Source organism: Pelophylax lessonae (genome assembly GCF_965119305.1).
Source record: "Pelophylax lessonae genome assembly, chromosome: 4".
NCBI lineage: Eukaryota > Metazoa > Chordata > Amphibia > Anura > Ranidae > Pelophylax > Pelophylax lessonae.
The window spans coordinates 638,732,761-638,755,825 of NC_138771.1; the positions used below are offsets into that span (position 1 = coordinate 638,732,761).

At 42.3% G+C, this 23,065-nt stretch overlaps 2 protein-coding genes across 4 annotated transcripts in view; both read right to left on the reverse strand.

Moving 5' to 3' along the window:
- Positions 1 to 23,065, reverse strand: part of LOC309553216 (vitelline membrane outer layer protein 1 homolog) — a 386,962-nt gene that overhangs the window by 361,749 nt on the left and 2,148 nt on the right. Inside the window, exons 2-3 of one of the 2 annotated variants that reach the window (XM_082254170.1) lie at positions 21,056 to 21,168; positions 15,723 to 15,805 (exon numbers count right to left, since the gene is read on the reverse strand). In XM_082254170.1, coding sequence (XP_082110296.1) covers positions 15,723 to 15,805; positions 21,056 to 21,168 — 196 coding nt within the window. Of the gene's footprint in view, positions 1 to 15,482; positions 15,806 to 21,055; positions 21,169 to 23,065 lie in introns of those variants that run through there. The other variant, XM_082254169.1, reaches the window with a different exon arrangement.
- The window catches only part of TM4SF5 (transmembrane 4 L six family member 5), a 258,377-nt gene that overhangs the window by 37,768 nt on the left and 197,544 nt on the right, over positions 1 to 23,065 (reverse strand). The gene's annotated exons all lie outside the window — the stretch shown is intronic.

The window sequence follows — 23,065 nt, forward strand, 5'->3', positions numbered from 1 at the left end:
CTGCATGAATCCGCCTGCAAACTGGGGGTTCTGGGGTGTGCAGGCTGAGTGGATTGTTAAAATAAACAATAAAACAATGCCAATGTTTTTGTGACCCACCCCCCTTGGCCTGCGCCCCTGGCGGTTGCCTGTCATGCCAACCCCTTGCTATGCCCGTTTACATAAAGGGTCAATGATGGTTTAGCTTATAATTTTGTTACATGATTACATTTTAGCAGACAATATATTGTGAAATGCCATACCTGAGTAAAACTCTCCTCCAGACTGGGTGGAATCTTCTATTTTTTTTAACTCCCGCCTGTAGGCAGTGCGAATACTGTTTATTTTTTTGCGGATATAATCAAAATTTGCCCCAGGACAGACGGGCTTGTAGAAGGCCACCAAATGTTCCATGGCCTGTTTTCTGAGTTTTCTATTTTTATAATCTGCGGACTTGACTTGCCACAAACAGGGCAGTTGCCTGAATTCATCAATGAAACTGATGAGAAAGTTGTGGGTGGTGAAATTGTCCACCATATTGCAGGACAGTATATGCCTGCAAGACACAAAACAACACAAAACATATTAAAATAGCATGTATTTTGGCACATAATAAAGATATTCCTAATAAAAGCTGTATAGGGCCCAAAACACACACTTTCTATTAAAAGAGTCGTACCTTTGTTTGTGTGGAAAGGTCGTGATTCGCCGCTCGATCGTGCTCCAACTCTCGATATGTCCGCTAGCGAATCGTCGGCCGAACGATCTGGCGTCCTTTAAATACAGCGCAGGCGTCAACTCCTCCTCCAGTGGCGGGCTTGTGCAGGGGTGTGTACGTGCTGAAGATCAGGCCTACATGCGACACTCACACCTGAAGCAGAGGAACAATCTTTTAATCAAGAAGAATGTCTGAAAGATCTCAGAGTTCATCAAGTGGGGGCCGAAGTGATTGGGCCACCAGAAAATCAAGGGCTACACCCATGTCAAAGCCAGAAATGGTGGAGATGGTCTCCATTTTAGAAAAAATGGATTATGATGGCAAGTTGGCTAATTACGAGCGGCCCAATGCCAGGAAAGATGGCATCATGGACAAGGTGGTGGCCTGTTTGGTCAAAAAATTCGGTGTCGAGCGATCGAAAGATCAGATTCGGAAACGGTGGTCTGACCTCAAACACCGTGAGCAGGATCAGCTTTCCCAAATCCATCGGATTTTGAAAAAAAGTAAGTTTTTTTTTTTTGTTTTTTTTTTAATCATGCAATATGTTTTTTATAATTTGGTGTATGTTGTATTAACATGTCTAGATTATAATGTCTATGTAAAAAGTTAGATTACTCATTTTAGTTGTCATGTCGTGATTTGATCGATCTATTGTTGATGTTTTAGTATATGACATTAAAAGTCAGGAAGCCATAGTTAAAAATATATGTATTGTGTTGCAACGAACGTTCTTTCCTGCACGAATCTTCTCAGCAAACATTCCTATTAATCACAGATTATTATTCAAACCTTTAAATAGGAGAAAAACGTAAACTCCGTGCCAAACTATGGGAAAGGAGGAGGAGAGGTCTGGCAGCTCCATCGGCAGTTGCTGAACAAGATGAGGACATGGGCACAGAAGGTGGCACAGATTCCACTAAAGGTAATTGGTTCCTATGCACTGTCAAACATTAATGTACCATATTTTTCGTAGATAACCATGTACATGTCTTCATATTTGTTACTAAAAGAGCTATCAAGCAGGGCACCATGTCCTAACAAATGTACCTCTTGTGACTTTTATGATATGGCCAATGTTTTGTATTATGTAGATGAAGACATTATTCCGGAAATAATCCTGGTGGAGCCAACAAGTGACCAGACACCAGAGCAACAAGAAGGTTGGTAGTCACAGATTTTTGTGTAGTGGGATCATAGAAATATGTGTATTTGCAATGATTGTTTAACCTTATATTCTTGTATTCCCTTACAAATTTACATTGCAGATGTTGCATCATGCCAGGATGTGGCATCCCCAGCCAGGTCAGAACCCCGATCTCCTGGCAACTTGCCAAGCAGCATGGAAGCCAGTTCCGAAACTGTGGAGGAACCAGGACCAAGTGTCAGAGAGCCAGTTGTGTGCCCACGTAGGTTTTTGCAGAATGATTTTTATCAGTGTTATTTTTAGCCTCCAATTTACAACACTAGTTCCCTATGGGAGCCTCTTTATTTGAATGGAAGTCGCACCGTAAGTCGGATCAGGATGCTCTGACTTGCGGGGCCACTTGCGTTGTGAAGATTTTTGAGGGGGAACTACACCAAAAAATTGAACAACCCACCGTGGGTGTCCCCCCAAGTTCACAACCAGGCCTTTTGTGTGTGGTATTGAGTTTGAGGGTATGCCCACAACAAAAAGACAGCGTGGGTTACCCCCAAAACCCCTACCAGACCCTTATACAAGCATGCAGCTTGTCAGGCCAGGAAAGAGAACGAGCAAGCGGACCAAACACCCCCTGGACCACAGCAGGACACATGCCCTCAACATGGGGGGGTTTTGTTGCTTTGGGCCAGGGGGCCTCTGCACCGCACACCCAAAAGCACCTTACTCCCATGTAGAGGAGGACAAGAGCCTCATCCCCACAACCCTGTCTGGTGGTTTTGGGGGGTCATGCGGCCAGGGGGTTCCTAGGACTTTGGAAGCAACCTTTAACAAAGGGGGGCCCCCAGATCCCAGACCCCAATCACTATGTGAATGGGTATGGGGTACATAGTACCCCTACACATTAACCACATAAATGGAAGTGTATGTGAATAACGACAGGAGACGTTTATGAAATGTTCTTAAAGATCTTCATCCGGTCTTCTCCACTCTGCTCTTTGGATCTTCTCCTCTCCAGTCTTCTGCTGTCCAATCTTCTGCTCTTATGTTGTCTGCTCTTTTGCCCTAGGCTCTTCTTCTTCCTCCTGTCCTCCTCCAATGCTGTTGCCGTGCATTCTGCCCGTCTCTGGTCTCTGCATCTTAATATATATACATTACGACCATGCCCTCACAATGACGTCATCATGCGTTCACACCCCTAATGAATATATAGTAAGCTCAGGAGACCGGCAGAATCATCAGCAACAGCATTGGAGGAGGTCAGGAGGAAGATGAAGAGCCTAGGGCAAAAGAGCATAAGAACAGGGTAGGTATTAACTCGAGAGGAATTTAAAGATTACCTGCACACCAAATGTTTCTATATTATGACCTCATGTAGGTGATTCACATTGACTCCGTTGTATTTTATTTTCCAGATCATGTATTACATAGTTGCACATTGGCCAAATTGACCCGTGAGGCTCTTCAATGCTGCTCAGACCTCGAGCAAATAAAAGAGACTGCAACGGCATTGCAAGGAAAGATGCGTGATTTTGTGGACATGCTTGCCAAATTTTAAAAAAAATTATTTAAAAATTTTTTAATGTTTGTATTGGGATGTTCCCATTTTTATATAATATTTTATGCCAGTTTTATGACACTCAGATGTTAAAGAGTGTACCCAAGTTTGGGAAAAGCACTTTCCAACACCCTAACCCTAACCCTAACCCTGTGAATGTTTGATACTAAAACATTTTTACATTCAACAATGTGTGTTCAATTCTTTATTAGACTTTCGTTGGGGGGTCGAGGTCTAAAGCTGTGTAAAGAAGCACTAAATGTATGATGGCTGTCCTATTCACATATTTACATGTTAATGAAAGCATTTTGGACACTGCCATATGCAAGTTGCTGGAGGTGTCAATGAAATGTTAAAGATACCCCCAGTTTTAACGCATATCACAGTGCGATCTGACATTTCACACAGGATCGGATCACACAAGTTTGAACGACTGTGCGATCCTATCCTGATGCGGCTGAATAAATGCATCATGTGCGACTTTTGTGCGAGTGCAGTGCGAATTGAGCCATACAAACTGTATAGCTGATTTTCGCATGAACATCTGATCGCATGTAATAAAGGAGCAGTGCGCTACGATATTACATGCCATCAGATGTGCAGTGTGAATTGAGACATACACTTTGTATGGCTACATTCGCACTGAACACGCATACAAGTCGCACATGACCCTTTATTTCTGATGTATCTGGATTGGATCGCACAGTGCTTAACACTTGTGGAATACAATCCTGTGGAAAAAGTAAGTGGCGGGTCACCCTTATGCAATGCTGGAAGGCTGCAAAGTCGCAGACTTCCCGCATCGCATAAGTGTGACTCAACACTCAAGGTACTAGCAGTCCTAGGATTCAATATGGCATTGATATTGCCAGTAGCAATCAGTGTAGGGAGATCAGTGTAATCTATAGTGTATTGCTTGTTCGTTGCTCTAGTTCACTTTCCATTACCTATATATATAACACTTTGAGATGAACAATGATCAAGTTTCACATAACACTGACATATCCTAACATTGGTGGGCAGTGAGAAGGATGTCATAAATGAACACAACATAACAGATGTAGGTACTTTGTTAATACCCTAATGTATTATCTGAAATATATAGTATGGGCAACTTCTGGACAATGAACACCAATGTAAGGTGACATTAGATGAACCTTGGGTGTGACCTAGTTCTCAATGTGACAGGGTTTGTGTACATTTTGTGGGGTGCAGAAGGCCCTTGTATTTACACCACTGGCTAAAAAATAACACATGGCCATCATCACTTTGGATCAGCTGGTGAGAGACTACAGTCAAGAAACACACTGATGAATGTATTAACCCTTCCAAAGTCACACATATATAACACATGATTAACCCAAATAATTGTGTTTGGCATATGTGCCCAAATGATTATAATCCACAATACAGAATCATTGCAATTTTTGTTTAATGTGTTGAAAAATAATATATCTCTGACATTTATCTTGTGTGTCCAATCTTTAACAAGATTAATGTGTTTGTGACAGTGATTGCTGCCAGGACACAGCTCCTCTCCCCACGAAATAGTCCAGATATTCCTGGCGGATCTGACGGGCCCTGTGTGATGCCAATGCTGACCGTCCAACTTCCATTGACGGCATGGACTCCACTTGGTTAGAAGGTTGGGCCTCTCCACTTGTACCTGGCATAGCAGGGTCAGTATCCGGTTGCTGCAATACATAATTTTGTGCATTCCTGCGTAGGAAGTTGTGCAAAATGCAGCAACACAAGACCACATTATCCACTTTGTACAGTGCCAGGTTTATGGACGTCAGGAATATCCGGAACCGGTTGGCCATTATCCCGAAAGCATTCTCCACAACTCTGCGAGCTCTGGACAACCGGTAGTTGTAAATCCTTTGGTCTGGGGTGAGGTTCCTCTGAGGGTAGGGCTTCATGAGATGCTCCCCAAGCGCAAAAGCCTCATCTGCGATAAACACAAAGCTCATACCCTCAACAGTTTGCTCCCTGGATGGCAGGTTCAGAGTGCCGTTCTTTAGACGACGAGCGAACTCCGTCTGATCAATAACTCCCCCATCCGAATTGCGGCCATTTTTGCCAATATCCAAAAAAATAAACTCATAGTTTGCATTAACTATGGCTAGCATGACTATACTAAAAAAACCTTTATAATTATAATAAAATGTGCCGGAATTCGGAGGGGGGACAATGCGGACGTGCTTCCCATCAATAGCACCCCCACAATTGGGAAAATTCCACTTCTCCAGAAATTGATCAGAAATCTCCAGCCATTGCTCTGCGTTTGAAGGAAACTGTGGGGAAAAAATACAAAAAATAAAATTAGTGCTTGAGCACATCACATTATTAATTACACACACAGTTGTCTGTTAAATCCTTATGCAACTTGCTAAAAAAATATACAACAGGAAGGCAAAGGTTTGGATATGGGGATGTAACATCTACATACATTTATTTTCAACCTCCTATTGTTCTTATATTGTAAAGGGCCATACACACTAGAAGATTCTCTGAAGACTTTTTCGTGCAGATATACCTTTTCTATGTAGTGCAAGGGCCTACCAGATTGCATAGGATTTGAAAGTGTTTGTTGGACCTCATATTATTTGGTTTTGGTAAATCGGAAGGATAAATTGTTCTGACAATCTTCTAGTGTGTATGGCCCATTATACTCACCAGCTAGAGCTGAGATTTACAAACTACGGCCATCCAGCTGTTGCAGAACTACACATCCCATGAGGCCTTGTAATTCTCTGACATTCACAGACATGACTAGGCATGATGGAAATTGAAGTTCGTGAACAACTGGTGGGCCATAGTTTGAAGACCTCTGAACTTGAGCTTTGGTATATGCTGACTTTGAGATTTAGCATGTGGGTGGGGGATGGGTAAGCAAAACTGGGCATTTATACATCAATAAGGGCTTGTGGTCAGTGAAGGTTTTAACATCATTACATAAACATACAGAATCATAGGTGGGAATGGATGGACTGATGTATTTTAGATAAATCATTAACTAGGTACTAAAACATTGGCCAAGGAATAATTGTTTGAGGGAAAGCAATAAAATTAGATAAATTCGACATACTGTTAACAGGCAATGCGTTTAGGGACACATAGGAGAGAATGGTGGGGTGGTTAGTGGGTAATTTTACAAATGGTTAAAGATAATCTACATCTTTACTACTATGTGCATGCGGACAGAGGGTAGTTTACAAATAATGGCCTGTGTCAATTGCTGTACATCCAAAAACATCATAATTCGGGTGAAACGACTAATACATGTAATGTAATGTAAAAAATCAAACATACCTTGATATAGTCCTTCTGCAAGACCTTGATGATGGCAGAGCAGGTCTCAGGGATGATGACTCCAAGTGCTTGGGGGGAGATGCCTGTGGTGAACTTCAGATCCTGCAGGCTTCTCCCTGTTGCAAGATACCTCAACGTCGCAATTAACCTTTGCTCAGGAGTAATTGCAAGCCGCATACAAGTATCCTGCTTCAGAATATAGGGGGACACCAGGGCAAGAAGACGGTAAAAGATGGGATCCGTCATCCTCAAATAATTCCTGAAGTCATCAGGATTATTTTCCTGGAGCTCCCTCAGCAAGGACATATGAGAAAATTGATCACGGTTAAGCAACCAATTTTTCGTCCAGGAGGTCCGCTTCTTCTTCCTATTGCTCGTACGTCGTCTCAGAGCCAAAACTCCAACACTAACGACAGCAACGGACGAATTCACGGTCGCCATAATAAATTCTCGAACGATGTCTCGGAAAATAGCGAAATGTCGTCAACGAAACAAATGCTACCGAAATCAGCGCGAGATGCCCAGAAGGGTCACGGCCAAACACTCACTTCCTCTTTTGTAGCGGCGAACGTGCGTGGAACGTAGTGACGTCATTTTCTGTCGGAAGACAAATGTCCTGGGCAAGTTTAGAGCACTTTTCAACAGAAAAACAACAAACACACCAGCCGCAAACATTTGTAGGACGTTCCGTCGGCCGACGATCGGTACGTGTGTACGGGGCTTTAGGCTCCATTCACACTACCGCAACTTGTCAGGCGACTTGTCAGCCTGACAAGTCACGGTCCGTTGCGGTCCATTGACTGCTACAGGACCCGTTCTAAAGCCCCATACACACACGCAGATCGTCGTCATACAAATGTTCATCTTTTCTCCCCGGGATGTCGGTGTCTGTTGAAAAGTGCAAAGACAGCACAAGGACAGCACAAGAATTTTGTCTGCAGACTTCAGCTGACTGCAGAAGTGATGTCATGTAATGGTTAACTTTCCCTGTGTTTTTTATTTTCTGAGCATGCCCAGTCTTGCAAATCTGCGGTCTGTCGGCTGATTTCTGTACTGACAGGCAAACAATTGTCTGTTCTGGTGTCTGCAGACAAAAATTTTCATGTTTGCAAGAAAGACTCTTGTCCGCAGATTGTGTGCAGACATCTGTCGGAGGCACCATACTAACACGCATACAATCGGCAGATCTTTCGTCCGCCGACGTTTGTATGAAGACGATCTGCGTGTGTGTATGGGGCTTAATAGGGGGACACAAGTCGCTCCGACTTAGAAAAAGGGTCCTGTACTACTTCGGGGCGACCTGGAGCGACTTGTATAGACATTCATTATATGAAGTCCACGCAAGTCGCGCCGAAGTCGCGGTGCACGGGACTTCATAGGTCGCCCCCGAAGTCGTGCAGGAGTCGTGCCACTTCAGTGTGAATGCGGTCTAATTCTACTTAAGAATTTTTCAAAAATTGAGATGTTGGTGCTATGTTCATTATTAATCTGGTCATGTCTACATAACCTTTTGTGAATGAACCAGAAGTCGCTCAGCACAGAGCACTTTCCATTCATTCGCTATCCAGTGCAGCTGAGGCTGCAGCGAAAGGGCTGGGGAATCTCCATCCTCAATCCCTTTTCTCTGTCCCAAAGTGAGAAATCAGGGGCCTGTAAAGACACCTGATATTTCACCCAAGCTCCCAACATGGCTCCTAAAAAAAATAATATTGTAAAATATAATTAAAATCCTGAGTTTCCATAACACCTCAGCAGTGTTTTTTTAATTGGTCTTATGTAATATTCAAATTTTCTGAGATACTGAAATTTGGGTTTTCGCTAGCTGTAAGCCATAATCATCAAAATTAAAAGAAAGAAATGCTTGAAATATATCACTCTGCGTGTAACGCATCTATATAAAATATATGAGTTTCACTTTATGAATTCATGGTCAACGTAACTTTTCCTACCAGGTGCTCCAGTAAATGGGAATCTTGGGGGCGCTGCCTGATCCATACCACAGTCAATAGAGCACCAAGTTCTCACATCACTGAGCTCATTCGCATAATTGTCACTGTCGTCACTTTTAGTACCTGATGATGAATTTTCCCACGATTGACTATCGCTCAGTTCTTCAAATAATTTCGATTCACCGTCACTGTTTTCCAGTTCGTCCAAAAGGGCTTTTGAGCTAAAAGAACGCTTTTTGGACACCCTGGACGTTCTCAATTTTCCAGGCACAAAGAACCCCAAAAACTACAGGCAGGGCACTGGAAAAGCCACCAGGCGAAAAGCTATGGTGAAATGGCATGATACAAAGTTGTAATCCTAACAGATTACACTGTATCATGCCATTTGTTTTATTTTTTTAATCTCCCGCCGGTTCCACCCCCCTGCGTCACGGCACTTGCAGGGAAGGGAACTGGAAGACAGGTGCTGGCATCCGCCAAGCACACAGCAGGAGGACAGCGGAAGAATAGCTGGAGGACGGCGGGGACGGGGGACGGGCGGGGATCACAGTGGAAGGTCATTTTGATTGTGGGGTAATCCCAAGTGTGGCTCAGAATTACCGCTTTTGGCACTGTATATTAACCCTGAGCTACACTCTGGAATACCGCCAGGGAGGTTAAAGAAGTGTCCTATTCTGAAGAGTCCTTTGTTGAGCCACCAACAAAAGGCTTATATATTCAAACCTGGGGGAAAGGAAGGGTTATTGAACAGGGAGAGTGGTTTGGTACTAGAGATTAGAGAAGTTTGTTTATATAGAGCATCACACAATGCCAGGACTGTGGGTCTCCGTTTAGGAGGACTCCAGAGCAGAAAGTCTAGAGAGTGCAGGGGAACTGCCTGTCTTTTCATAGCAATTCAATCAGGTTTGGGACCCCTAGAGTATACTGTGAAGATTTGAGCTAATTGCACAGGCTGATCAGTACCATCATAAGTTGGGTAGGCCCAGCCCCCTTGACTTTGCAGTCAGTAGAGGGCTTCTTTAGGGCAGCGGTAACCCTTCCTCCCCCCAGACAAAGCGAATGATTTTCAATAGAAATTCGAGAAGTAGCGTTTTCTTTATTGGGATGGGGAGGGACCTGAAGAGGTACAGAAGACATGGTAGAAGAGTCATTTTGATAGAATTGATCCTTCCCAGCCAGGATAGATCACATTTTGCCCATTGTTTTACATCCTCCTTTAGTTTCCGGAACATAGGGGGATAATTAACAGAGACCAGTTTGCCAATGTTGTGGGTGGGGTAGATTAATTCCCAAATAGGGAATGGAGTCAGAGGACAAGGAGAAGGGGAAGTGGTGCCTCAACTGGTCTTCTAGCTGCAGAGGAACCGAGATGTTCAGTGCTACAGACTTGGAGACATTTACTTTTAAGCCCAAGACAGAACTAAAGTCTTGGAGCAGTTGAAATGCATTAGGGGTGGAGATCAGGGAGGATGTGATATAGAGCAGTAGGTCGTCCGCGAACAATGCTCACTTATGTTCCTGGGGACCACATGTCACGATTCGACCACGCCCACGGCGACTAGCTAACCGAGACGTGGTAAACCGGGGAGTATAAGGGGATAAGGGAATAAAGAAATTCCTATTAAGTAATAAAATTGACTGTGACACTTTCACAGCCTGCACTGCCTTTGGTCACCACTAGAGGGAGACTCCACTCCAATCCAGCTGGCTGACCACACACAGGCAGATTTAAATATTACATACAATCTGGTGCACTGTAAGGGTTGGGGAGCAGTCTAGCAATTACCACACATTACTAGGATTCCTCCAGCTATCCTACAAGCTAGAACCCCTGTGTTAATCACTCTTCCCACTGTCCCCACACCCACACACCACAAACGATAGCCTGCCACCACCCAACAGTTTGTCCGCAGACTGGTCTGCCGGGACACCACACACACGCAGATCTCCGTCTGGTTTACAATCTGCATGCAATCTGCCAACACACAGTGCAATTGCATACAGATTGGCATGTAGCGTAGACCAAGCAAATAGGCACTAAAATGCAACAATCTTTTTAGAGATATGAGTCCTAGCTTAGTACACAGAAGTCACTTATTAATTTTATAATTTAGCCCCGGTTCACACTTGTGCGTGTGCGGGGTTCGCATGTAATGTCGGAGCGCACTGCTCCGACATTACATGTGATCGGCTGTGCGGTGCGAGTTTAGCCATACAGTTTGTATGGCTAAATTCGCACTGCAGCCGCACCAAACACGCACAGGGACCCTTTTTTCTAGCCGCATCAGGATCGGATCGCACAGCAGTTCACACTTGTGCAATCCGATCCTGTGCGAACTGCACGATCGCACTGCGATATGCGATCAAACTGGGGGTGTCGTTAAGATTACATTGACACCCCCAGCGTATCGCATATGGCAGTGTGAACTGCCGGGGGTGCGTGTGCGATGCGGGAACAGGCTGCGGATTCGCAGCCTTCCCGCATCGCATAAATGTGAACCGAGGCTCAATATCCCGAAAGTGGGCAGTGCATAAAAAATATATACAAAGCAAAAACAGTTACAAAAAATACAAACAAAGATAAAAAGACACACAATTGGCAATTTGCTATGAAAATAAAAGGGAATAAAAACAGAAATAAACTTTACCTAAGCTTATCTCTTGGCAGAAAGATACCGTAAATCGTGCGGGAACTCCCCAGTTCAGAACTGGCTTCAAGGAAGAACCATGTGCAAATCTCTGGTTTACCAATTTATTGGAATATGAATGTGGGCTGGACTTTAGCCCTTGGCCAATCAACCCCAGGGGGGTGTCCCCGTCTCAGCCCACAGGATGTTCTGTGTTCTGAACTGACCAGAGTTGAATTGGCCCAGAACGGCGCTGACTGCTGAGTCATGGATAGGAATTCTGACACCAGCGCATCGGTCTGATCGCGACAGTACCAAACACTGCTTGCCTGCCACAATCAAGCGCTATACAACGGTTTTGTGAAATTCTCATGGACCCCACACATGCCACAGACACAGATTTACATGTACTGGTAGCCCAACACGTGAATCATAAGAAGGAATTATTTTCATCTCTCTGCCACTAATATTTTAACTTTTATGAGAGATAAAATACATTCCTTTGATCTGATGATAGCAATAACAGCTCGCAGACTGTTGGGAGCCTTCCACCGCCCCCCTGCGGTTTTCCGCAGCCAAAATGACTAGCAGTCTTCTTTTGAAGTTTCAGGGAATGTGACAATTTTTGTTCAATTGCATGGGGGACTTTAATTGGCAACCAGGTGTCAACTCTATCCCAGAGACCAGCTGTGTCCTTTCAAATGCTACTAACAGGACATGTGTGTGTGTGTGACTGATACTAAATTAATTAACTCAAAATGACACTACATCTACAATTCAGTATATATTTCTACAGATCACTCACTTCATATTTCGCTAATGCAAAGCTATTCTATATCTGATATTTATGTTACACCACACAAGACTCCCTTAATTTCAGGGTGCGATCTAATGGCGATTGCTAAGGTTTCAATAGCTATTAAAATTAGAGGAGATAAGGGACAGCTCTGTCTGGTCCCTTTTTTGATGTCAAAAGAGTTAGAATAATGACCCATCAAACGGACCTGTGCTTTCGGAACAGAGTAAAGAGACTGAATGATTCCCAAGAATTTAGAGCCTATCTTCATCAAGGACACTTGATAAAGGAGCGTGCATGCTCAGTACGAGCCTCATGCATGCTAAGAAACGCGTCGTGTCCGAGATCCCTGGTGATGTCACACGCTCCTCCCAGGCTGCTTTCCACCCAGCGGCTCAACACAGAACCCAGAACGATCAGGATGCTGCCGGCATCTCTTCCTGTCCTGACTGCAGTCTCTGCATAGTCGGATCAGCGGGACTCTTCACCTGTAGGAGATCCTTCCATCCTATCAGATGGGCTTTTTATCTACTCTCATCTCATGAGTTGCCAATTGTCACTGCTGTTCTTTCTGTATAATAAAGTAATACACTTAGAGGCGCTTTTCTGCTTCTTGTATATTCACTTCTAGAGTTGGCCTTCACTTTTGAGAAGAGCTGCCCAAGTGTTTTATACTTGAATTATCATAAGTGGACTTCTTATTAACTTTTTATGGACTCCACTGATTATAACTAACTTTTTGTGTAACACTAGATCTCCCTGAGCGCTTGCTATCTACTTTTTATTTGCCATAGGATATGGTCCAGCTGATTGGATAGGTTCCTCCAAGCAGAGCCTCTGGACATCAGAATATTCCCTGGGTCTTTCCAGGTCAATCACTGGTGGAGCGGGACAGGACCGAGTGCTCTGAAGGCTGTGGCAGGGATTGGAAGACCAGAGCAGTGCAGAGCTCCAAGGCTAAGCAAACATCTTGGAGTCCTCTGCACATGCACCTCATATTCTAATATTTTCTATTCTTTTTTAATCTATTCTGTTTGAAATTCAAATTTCAGAAGACGTTTTTGTTCTTTCTATTTTATTGAGGGTTTTTTCTATTCAATTATATTTGTTTCTATTATATTCATTTATTTTCTAATCTATTCTATTTGAATTCAGATTTATTCTATTCGAAACTCAAATTTCAGAAGATCAGTATAGTCTTTCTATTTTGTTATATTCTATTCTATTGTTTTTTTTTCTATTCTTATCTTTTATATGTTCTATTATATTCTATTTCTTTCTATTCTATTCTAATCTATTCTATTTGAAATTTGAGTTTTGGAAGACGGTTATGTTCTTTCTATTTTATTCTATTCTATTGTTTTTTTCTATTCTATCATATTATTTTCTGTTCTATTCTGCTCTTTTCTATTCTCCTATTTTTAATTGTATTCTAATCTATTTTATTTGAATTTGATTTTACATAGTTACATAGTAAGTGAGGTTAAAAAAAAGGCACATCCAGTTTATTCTGCTCGAAATTTGAGTTTCGGAAGATGGTCATATTCTTACTATTTTATTCTATGTCCATTTGATGACGAAACGCGTTAGTCAGGACCTGATGGGCGACGCAAGCACACTACGAGCTGCAGGCACTTTTGATTGTTTTACTTTGATGCTCAATTTTATTGGATATCCTGTAAGTACAATCTGAATAAAACCTTTGCCTATTAGGAACGTGCTTCACTATGTGCCTCGCTATGTTTATTACATTGGTGTATGCCTTGTGATTGGGGAGCCGATCTGAATAAGTATATGATTGTGATACCAGTTGTGTATTTGGAGTCCTATATACAGCCCTTAAGAGTTTGATGGAATCCAATTGACCTGCTGTTGCTGTGTGATGCTGTGAAGGAAGATAGATCTGTGTTACAGGCTTTACTGACCACTCTATAACATGAGGGTCCAACTCCTCTGGTAAGGAGATCAGTTGAATACACTGTGGTGTGGTGTGTTTCTACCTTCACACTGAAGCTGGTGCAAGTCTCTCATCTGTTCTCCTTCATCATTTACAGTATGGACTGTTTCTAACCATATTGGACCAGTGCTGCATATAGATATTTTATTCTATTGTATTGAATTATATTCTATTGTTTATTTTATGTTATTCTATTCTTTTCTATTCTAATCTATTCTGTTCAAAATTCGAATTTCAGAAGACTGTTATATTCTTTCTATTTTATTCTATTCTATTGTTTTCTATTCTATTTATTTCTATTCTATTTTTTATTTTCTATTCTATCCTAATCTATTCTATTCTATTTAAATTAAAATGTATTCTATTCAAAATTCAAATTTCAAAAGATGGTTATAATTTTTCTATTTTACTCTAGTTTAGTCTATTGTTTTTCTCTATTCTATTCTTTTTTTTATTTTCTATTATATTATATTCTTTTCTATTTTTTTCCAATCTATGCTATTCGAAATTTGAGTTTTGGAAGACGGTTATGTTCTTTCTTTTTTTGTTCTATTCTACTGTTTTTTTCTGTTGTATTATATTCTTTTCTATTTTATTCTTTTATTTTTTATTCTATTCTGTTCTGTTTTATTCCATTATTGTCTATTCTATTCTAAACTATTGTATTCAAATTCATTCTAATTATAATTGGAATTGCGGAACACAGTTATATTTTATTCTATTCTATTTTTTTCTATTCTATTCTATGCTTTTTTATTCTATTCCTTTCATTTCTATTCTATTTTATTCTATTCTTGTATATTCTTTTTTATTCTATTCTTTTATATTCTTTAATTTTCTCTTCTATTCTGTTGTGTTTTACGCTATTATTTTCTATTCTTTTATTTTCTACTCTATTTCTCTTTTATATTCTATCCCTAATTTCTATTCTATGTTATTCTATTCTATTTAATTATGTTCAATTCTTTTATTTTCTATTCTGTTCTATTTTACTCTATTCTTTTCTATTCTATTATTTTATTTTCTACTCTTTTATATCCTATTCTATTATTTTCCTTTATTTTCTATTCTATTTTATTTTATTCTTGTTTTTGAATTTGAGTTCGAATCTGTTTCAAATTCGTTTAGTTTTATTTCATTTTATCATTTCAGATTTGTTTAAACTCATTACTTTTTCTTCCCCATTTTGATTTGGAACAAAACGAACGTACATGTCCACCCATACCCTTTGTTTGACAATCCCTAACGACTTTCTTGGGGTTTGGATTTGGTAATGTTTGCAAAAGCTGTTTCAAACCAAATCCGGGTATGTTCCACTCACCCCCCTTGAGCATCATCTAAATGTGACCTGTTGATACATACTCTTTGCACCCCATTATGTGTACAAGGTAGGTGCATCTAGTTGGCTGGAGTAGCCTTTTCAATGAAAATTAATTCACAACTAAAGAACTTATGTTTTATTGGCAGTTAATGATGTTAGCAGCAACAGAATGTGACGTCGTTGAGGGTCGTGTCGTCTCCTGTTCCTTGGGGTCCTTGTACCCTGGTCTTGATTCCACAAATTCCAGTGTAGCAGATTTCACTCCAGGTTCCAAAATTGCCCCAGATACCGCCATATCCTTCAAATATTTTCATATCAGAGCACTGGAACATGATGTTGTTTGCTGCAGTATTGTCACCCTCACCATCAATGGTTGGCTCAACCTTCAGAGAGAAGTTAATGAGATCCCCAGAAGGACACCACTGGACTTTGGTCCAACTTCCCCATCTGTAGAGAAAGACACAGGATGACCTTCTAGGTGCGCTAATCTTGGTTTATGCAATTCCTGTATAAATTACCAGTCAACTGGTTTCATTTTAATGATAGGAATTTCAAGGGGAACACGCAATGGTTTGGGCAAATTTTGCTTTAATTTGTGTAGAAGTTTGTAAATTGATATTAAATTGTATTAATTTGTTCTTTGATTGAAGATTACGCTACACACGTACTCCAGTCCCCTGTTGCCCTGGCCAGGACATTTACGGACATAGGCTATGGTGCCCCCTTTGTTTCTATTGGCTGTCAGTTATCACAGTCTTCTCCCACCCAGCATCTCCATTGCCAGGTGATAGGCCCAGCTCAAGAGATGGCACCTCTTTAATTTCCAATGGCGAGCAGTGGTGCATCTCTCTGACAGATTTCCAGTTCCTAGGCAGTGGTGAGGTGCTGACTGTTCCATCCCCTGGGGTCTGATTGGCTGTGGCGCTATTTGAGCATCACAAGTTCAGGGCATCTTGCCACCTAGCTCCCTACCCTGCCTTGCCTCATTGTTCCTGCCCACCTAGTCATTGGATTCTCCTGTTGATGACCCCCTGCCTGGAATGTGCTCACCTAGCCTAGTCTTTAGATTTTTTTGTTGCTGTCTCTCTGCCTGGAATATGGAGTCCTCTTTTGCCTCCTACATTCAATCTTGACAAGGACAGTAGAGGGCCCATCTGAGTGTAGCAGTTTAAAAATGAATATATTCACATGACAATTGGCAACTTACAGGCTATTGTTTTGAGAAAGCGGCATCCCGTGCCTTGAAATGCGTAAAAATGCACGTGACATCACTTCCTGAGCCACGTGCTCTCCACTGTTGGCCATCTTGTGGTCCCAGTGCTCTATAGGGCTCTCGTCCACATCCATAGGCTCCAGTGAAAGCTGAACCTCTCATGGCTCTCCTACATCTTGACAAATAATGGACAATCGGACCCACGTGAAGAAGAAGACCCACATGTTATAAGGCTCTTAACCTTGACTTTGGTGAGTTATTATTTACAATGCTTGCTTTTCATTCACCTATTGCTACACTTAGTCTGCTGCCCCTGGTGGTGTCTCCTTTGCATTACAGTCACAGGTTCTGCAATCCCTCCCAAAGAAGCCCATCCTGTTCTGCGAAGGTCCATCCCCGGAAGCTGACCCTGAATGAAATTTCTACATGTATATGCCTGATATCACTAAGTTGTTTTGTAAGTTGCCAATTGTTGTTAGAATAAATATGTTTTTATACTTTTATACCATAGCAACCAATCTATATAGGAAGCCCAGTGCGGGCAACACTATATTGTGCGCAGCAAGTGCCCACCCTGCCCCCTTGGTGAGAAGTATACCATATGCTCAATACCTCAGGTTACAGAGGAATTGTTCCTTTAGAATCTGATTTCAAAACTCAGGCTTATAATTTACAACAGCGTCTACTGGAGTGTGGCTATGCATGGTCCACACTTAGAAAAGCATATAATAAAGCAATGAGTCAATCGAGAACTTCCTTGCTCTATAAAACCCCCATCAAAAAAGGAGATGAACACGGTTAAAGTAGTCACAAAATTCTCAGGTAATGAGAGAGACTTTCGCAATCTTTTGGGTAGACAGTGGCATCTTTTGACCAGTGACTATACCCTTAGAAAATATGTGAGGGATACGCCGGAACTGGTATTTAGAAGGGCTAACTCCCTCCGTGACCAGCTCACAGCGAGCCATTATACCTCCGAACAAATTATTGTTGCTCAATCTAAGGGCACTTATAGATGTGGACAGTGTGCACGGTGTCCATGGGTTAGACAGGCTAGTGGTATTCGGTTGCCGAATGGTGAGTGGCATAGGTCCAAGTACTTCGCGGACTGTGCCACTCAGGGAGTAATCTATTTAATGACCTGCCTTTGTAGTTTATTCTATGTGGGCAAAACAAGTAGAAAATTTGTTTTGCCCACGTAGGATTGGGGATCACTTATACTACGCAGGAGGAGGTAACATTTTGACTACTGTAACCAGACATATTGGATTGTGTCATGATAGATATGACAATTCAGTGGTGTCATTTTTTGTGCTCGAAGTAATTCCTCAAGATCCACGAGGTGGTGATTGGGATAGGCATATTTTACAGAGGGAAACCTTCTGGATTGAACGCCTTAATGCCATCTCCCCTCCTGGTATCAATGAAGTACTCACATACAAATATTTTTTATAAGGTCAATAGTACTCCCTCCCCTGGTATAATCTCCAGTCTGGATCTTATGGAACAACTGACTGTATTCTGGTCTCCTGTCTTTCTATTATTGGACTTAGTAACCATTTGGTATACTGTTCCAGATTCCTGTTGAGTTACAAGTTCCTTTTGATCCGTATTGTTGGTCCTGTGGGCGCGGGGGGGACACATGGACAAATGTGTAACATAGGCACATCATTTCTACTTTTTGTTTTTTGTATCGTTATTACGAATTGATCCTTATTGTATCTTAGTGAATTTTTTGTTTTTGTTATGATGTATTTCTTTTGTAAAATTATTTTGTGATTTTTTTTTGTCTTAAATACATTTAAAAAAAAAAAAAAAATTAATAAATTTTCCGCTTTTGGTGGATGTATTTCCGCCGTTGGATCGGAAACAGGCAATGGGCGTTCGCAGTTAGGCAACGGGTCCGGCGCATCACTTCCGCTTTCACGGGATTGGGGTGCCTATTTGAGATGCCGCTTGTCTCGTGGTGAGAGCGGGCATGCAGGCGGAGGCCATCTTGGAAGAGTGAGTAATATTGGGACCATCATTTTCCGTATTAATGGGAGTCACTATACTATTGGGAATAACTTTGGGGAAATTATTTTTTGTTCTACATCTACATAATATCATCTTTACTATTTATTAGACCCACAGAATATCTCCTTTCTGATTAACTATACTACATCTGGACACCCCATGGAATCCCAACGGTGAATGATGCTACCATATGGCAGCTTGTTGATCTCCTCCACTTTGGAACTGAATATCTTCCCTTTGGATGTCCTCCAGACATGACCCGCAGCCCTCCACTTATGCATAGCCATAACCTTATAGGGTAAAACACTTATGGCTTCATTATTTGTTATTAATGATCCTACGTATGAAGGCCAGAGTAATAATTAATCTCATATACAGTATATATAAATTTTCCTTTTTTGTCTTGTCTCTTTGTTCCTGTATACAGGATTATGCTTGGCAATAGGGTGTGATTCTCCTGTATCTATACAGGGCAAAGATACAATAGCAATTTTCTATTGGGGGACATGTTGCCCCTTAGGGTTTCACTGTGAGGCCAACTTCCGTTCCAGCTTAACAGGTTAGGTTATATTCCTATGCTTAGTTATATAACCCCCCCCCCCCCTTTTTTACCATATTTTTTTTTTTCTCACTACATATTTCCTTACTGTTGGCAGGTGGCTTATAAATGCCTCCACACCCGCCTGGGGGACATGTTTGGTCTTGGGCTCTATGCCTTTTTTCCCCCCCCACATTTCATCTTGGTGTTGGTGGCACTGCATGATAGGGATCCTTGTTGAAGATGTTCCCTGCTCCCTATGTTTGGATCAATAATATTAATGTACATTATATTGATGCTTACATTGTATTTTTCTATCCACTATAGTTAAACTGCTAGGAAGCGGTTTTTGCCCGCAAAACATGTTAAGTATGGATGGGCATGGACATGGCACATATAGCTGCACCATGCTTAGGATTGGATGATACCGTAACCTTGACTGGCCAGTCCTTAGCCCATTCAGCATGCTTTGACTGTAATTAGGTGGATAGTTAGTCCTTCGTGTGTAATGCTGCCATATATGGTAGCATCATTCACCCTTGGGATTCCATGGGGTACCCAGATGTAATATAGTTAATCAGCAAGGAGATACTGTATTCCGTTGGTCTAATAAATAGTAAAGATAAAATTATGTAGATGTAGAACAAAAAATAATTTCCCCAAAGTTATTCCCAATAGTATAGTGACTCCCATTAATACGGAAAATGATGGTCCCAATATTACTCACTCTTCCAAGATGGCCTCCGCCTGCATGCCCGCTCTCACCACGAGACAAGCGGCATCTCAAATAGGCACCTCAATCCGGACATTGTCAATCCCGCGAAAGCGGAAGTGATGCGCCGGACCCGTTGCCTAACTGCCATATACGATACTACATGCGTTTTTATACTGCTACACTCAGATACGCCCTCTGCTGTCCTTAGCTATTACCTCAGAGAAGCAGTCTCCTGAGAGGTACTGCACTACAGTGTTTTGGAATCACTCCACCACCTCCCCCCTCAAGCCATCTTCCTTCAGTGTGTTGGTCACATACACTTCTCCGCCATATCTCTCCACAAACATGCATTATCCCGGACTGTTTCTGAATTATGCTTCTCTACTGCCTGCTCCGACCTCAGAGTGTTTCTGGATAACACTCTGCCTGATGCCTGCCCTGACCCTTAGATTGTCTCTGGAAACCATTAAGCATCTGCTGCCTGCATTGACCCCAATTTTGTATTGATACTCTCCCCCCATGCTACAACCTACACCAGAAGGTACTTCTGTTACTGATGCTTGGTCCCTTGCTCGGTTAGGTCCGAAATTATAGCACTTTCTATAGCCTTTGCATCCTGGCACATCTGCATACGAGCAAAGACATGGAAGGTTTTAGACTTCCTTGCCAGTAGACTTTGCACGTGCGTGGAAAACCCTACACGTGTGCAGATAGCCGGGAAAACCAATGTATGCACAGATGCGCCACAGGACTCTCTCGAGACCTGAGCCCTGTTGCACTTCTGAGCACACGGAGGGGGCGGGGAGAACTTCTTGTCTAGGTGAAAAATGCAGAAGTACAAAAAAAAAAAAGAAAGGGAGGGGAGAGGAGGCAGGGTGGTGCAAAATCACCTTTAGGGTAAAGCTACACTTTAAAGCCCAGGAACTGGTGTGGCTTCTATATCACATGAGAGCTGTGATTGGTTCTCACAGTGGTCACATGATCAGGAGCCCGACCCTCTGACTCCCAATCAGAAGCCATGAAATTGAGAGCTTGGTAAGTGTGCCTGGAGCGCGAGTTGGGTGCCCTGTCAGCACACAACCATAGGCTGCCAGTGTGCTTGGCATTAAAGTCTACTTTTCTTGAGCTGTACATATGCATTTGAGTTTAAATGGAGTGATTTCTGGGTGGTCTCCATAACAGGCGTACATATAGGCACTGGATATATCAACTCACATTCCCTTTGTAGAAGTAATGGTGGCTGTAATGTGTTCGCTGCCAGGTTCGGCACACAACAGTTGAATTCCATTCAGAGCCGTGTCATCTTTTTTTCCTTGAGAAGGTTCCACCTTGAAAGTACACAAAACTAATTTTTAAAAAGGCAAGACAGCTGTGTGAGAAGGTGTTGATGGAAGCAGCTATTATTCTTTGACTAGAGTCTCATGTACTGGTTCTGAAGCAAAGGAGACAGACATGCCCTGAATCATTGCCATGGATCTAGCACACAACCAACAGTACAATGACCCTGGGGAATAAAATAACGGCAGTTCCAATTTTTTATGTCATGCAATATTGATTAAGTGTACATTTTCATTAAAATATACAGTACATTTAATTTTAGCGCATACAAAGGCAATAGGTGGCCCCAATTGTTGGTAAAATATAAAAAAAGGAGGCTATGCCAAGTAAATAGATACCCAACATGTCAAGCCTAAATTGTGCATGACTGTACAACGATGACAAAATTCACTTCTACATATTCTCCATAAAGCCTCTATACAGAGCCAGGTAAAATTATGAAGGCCCCTAGGCAGTAGATATATATACTATATTGCAAATGGTATTGGGACACCTGCCTTTACACGCACATGAACTTTAATGGCATCCCAGTCTAAAGCCTCGTACACACGATCAGATTATCGAACGATCTGTCGTCTGTTTTTTGTGGCATGCTAGTCTGATGTGGAAAGTGAAGAGGTTATTTTCATATGAGTTTTCCCGTACGACAGAATTCTACTTTAGAAGTGATGTCATGTGTTGTATTTTTTTGTATGTGTTCTTTCGTCTCTGAGCATGCCTAGTCTTGCTCTTAAGATTTTTTTCCGTCGAAAACTGTACTAATGAGACGAAAATCGGACGTTGTGTTGACGGACGATAAAAATTTTTTAGCCTGCACATCAGGATTTTTTCGGCCGAAAAGTCAGAATCAGCTGTCGAAAGTCGAAAATCCGAAAATCGGCAGTTCGGTCGTCGGACGAAATTTCCCTTCAGATTTTCTTATCGTGTGTACGGGCCTTAAAGCAGAGTTCCACCCAAAAGTGGAACTTCCCCTTTAGGTATTCTAACCCCCTGACATGCCACATTTGGCATGTCATTTTTTTTGGGGGGGGGGAGCGGGTACCTAGTTTTGACAGGTACCCGCTCCCACTTCCGCTCGGAGCGCCGCGGCGCCCTGAACGGAAGTTCTCCTCTCCCCCTCCCTCCCTGCAATCTTCTGGGACACGTCAGAGGTCCCAGAAGATTGCCGGCCAATCAAGACGCGCAGCGCGAATCGCGCATGCGCAGTGGGTACCCGGCTGTGAAGCCGCAAACTGTCACAGCCGGGTGCCCACAGCAGTGATGCCGGCGCCGCCGAGACCAGAGGGAGAGGATCGAGGCTTCGGGCGGCCGCATCGCTGGACCGTTGGACAGGTGAGTGAAATGGCTGGAACTCCGCTTTAAGTCTGTAGGGTTCAACATTGAGTTGGCCCACCCTTTGCAGCTATAACAGCTTCAACTCTTCTGGGAAGGCTGTCCACAAGGTTTAGGAGTGTGTCTATAGGAGAATGTTTGACCATTCTTCCAGAAGCGCATTTGTGAGGTCAGACACTGATATTAGAAGATAAGGCCTGGCTCGCAGTCTCCGCTCTATTTCATCCCAAAGGTGTTCTACTGGGTTGAGGTCAGGACTCTGTGCAGGACAGTCAAGTTCCTCCACCCCAAACTCGCTCATCCATGTCTTTATGGGCCTTACTTTGTGCACATAGCTTCCAACTGTCCCTGATTTTGAGGGACTGTCCTGATTTTAGTCTGATCTATATAGTTGTCTATAAAATGCACTTTTTATCTTTCAAAAAGTGTTTCTCAGTGCTAAACCTTTCATCCAATTTTTAAATTGCTCCATTTGTAAATGTCAAAAGCCAATATAAAGGAATAGTAGTGGTAAAAAAAAAAGCACTTGTAGGTTGAACTAATTATTTTTTTGTA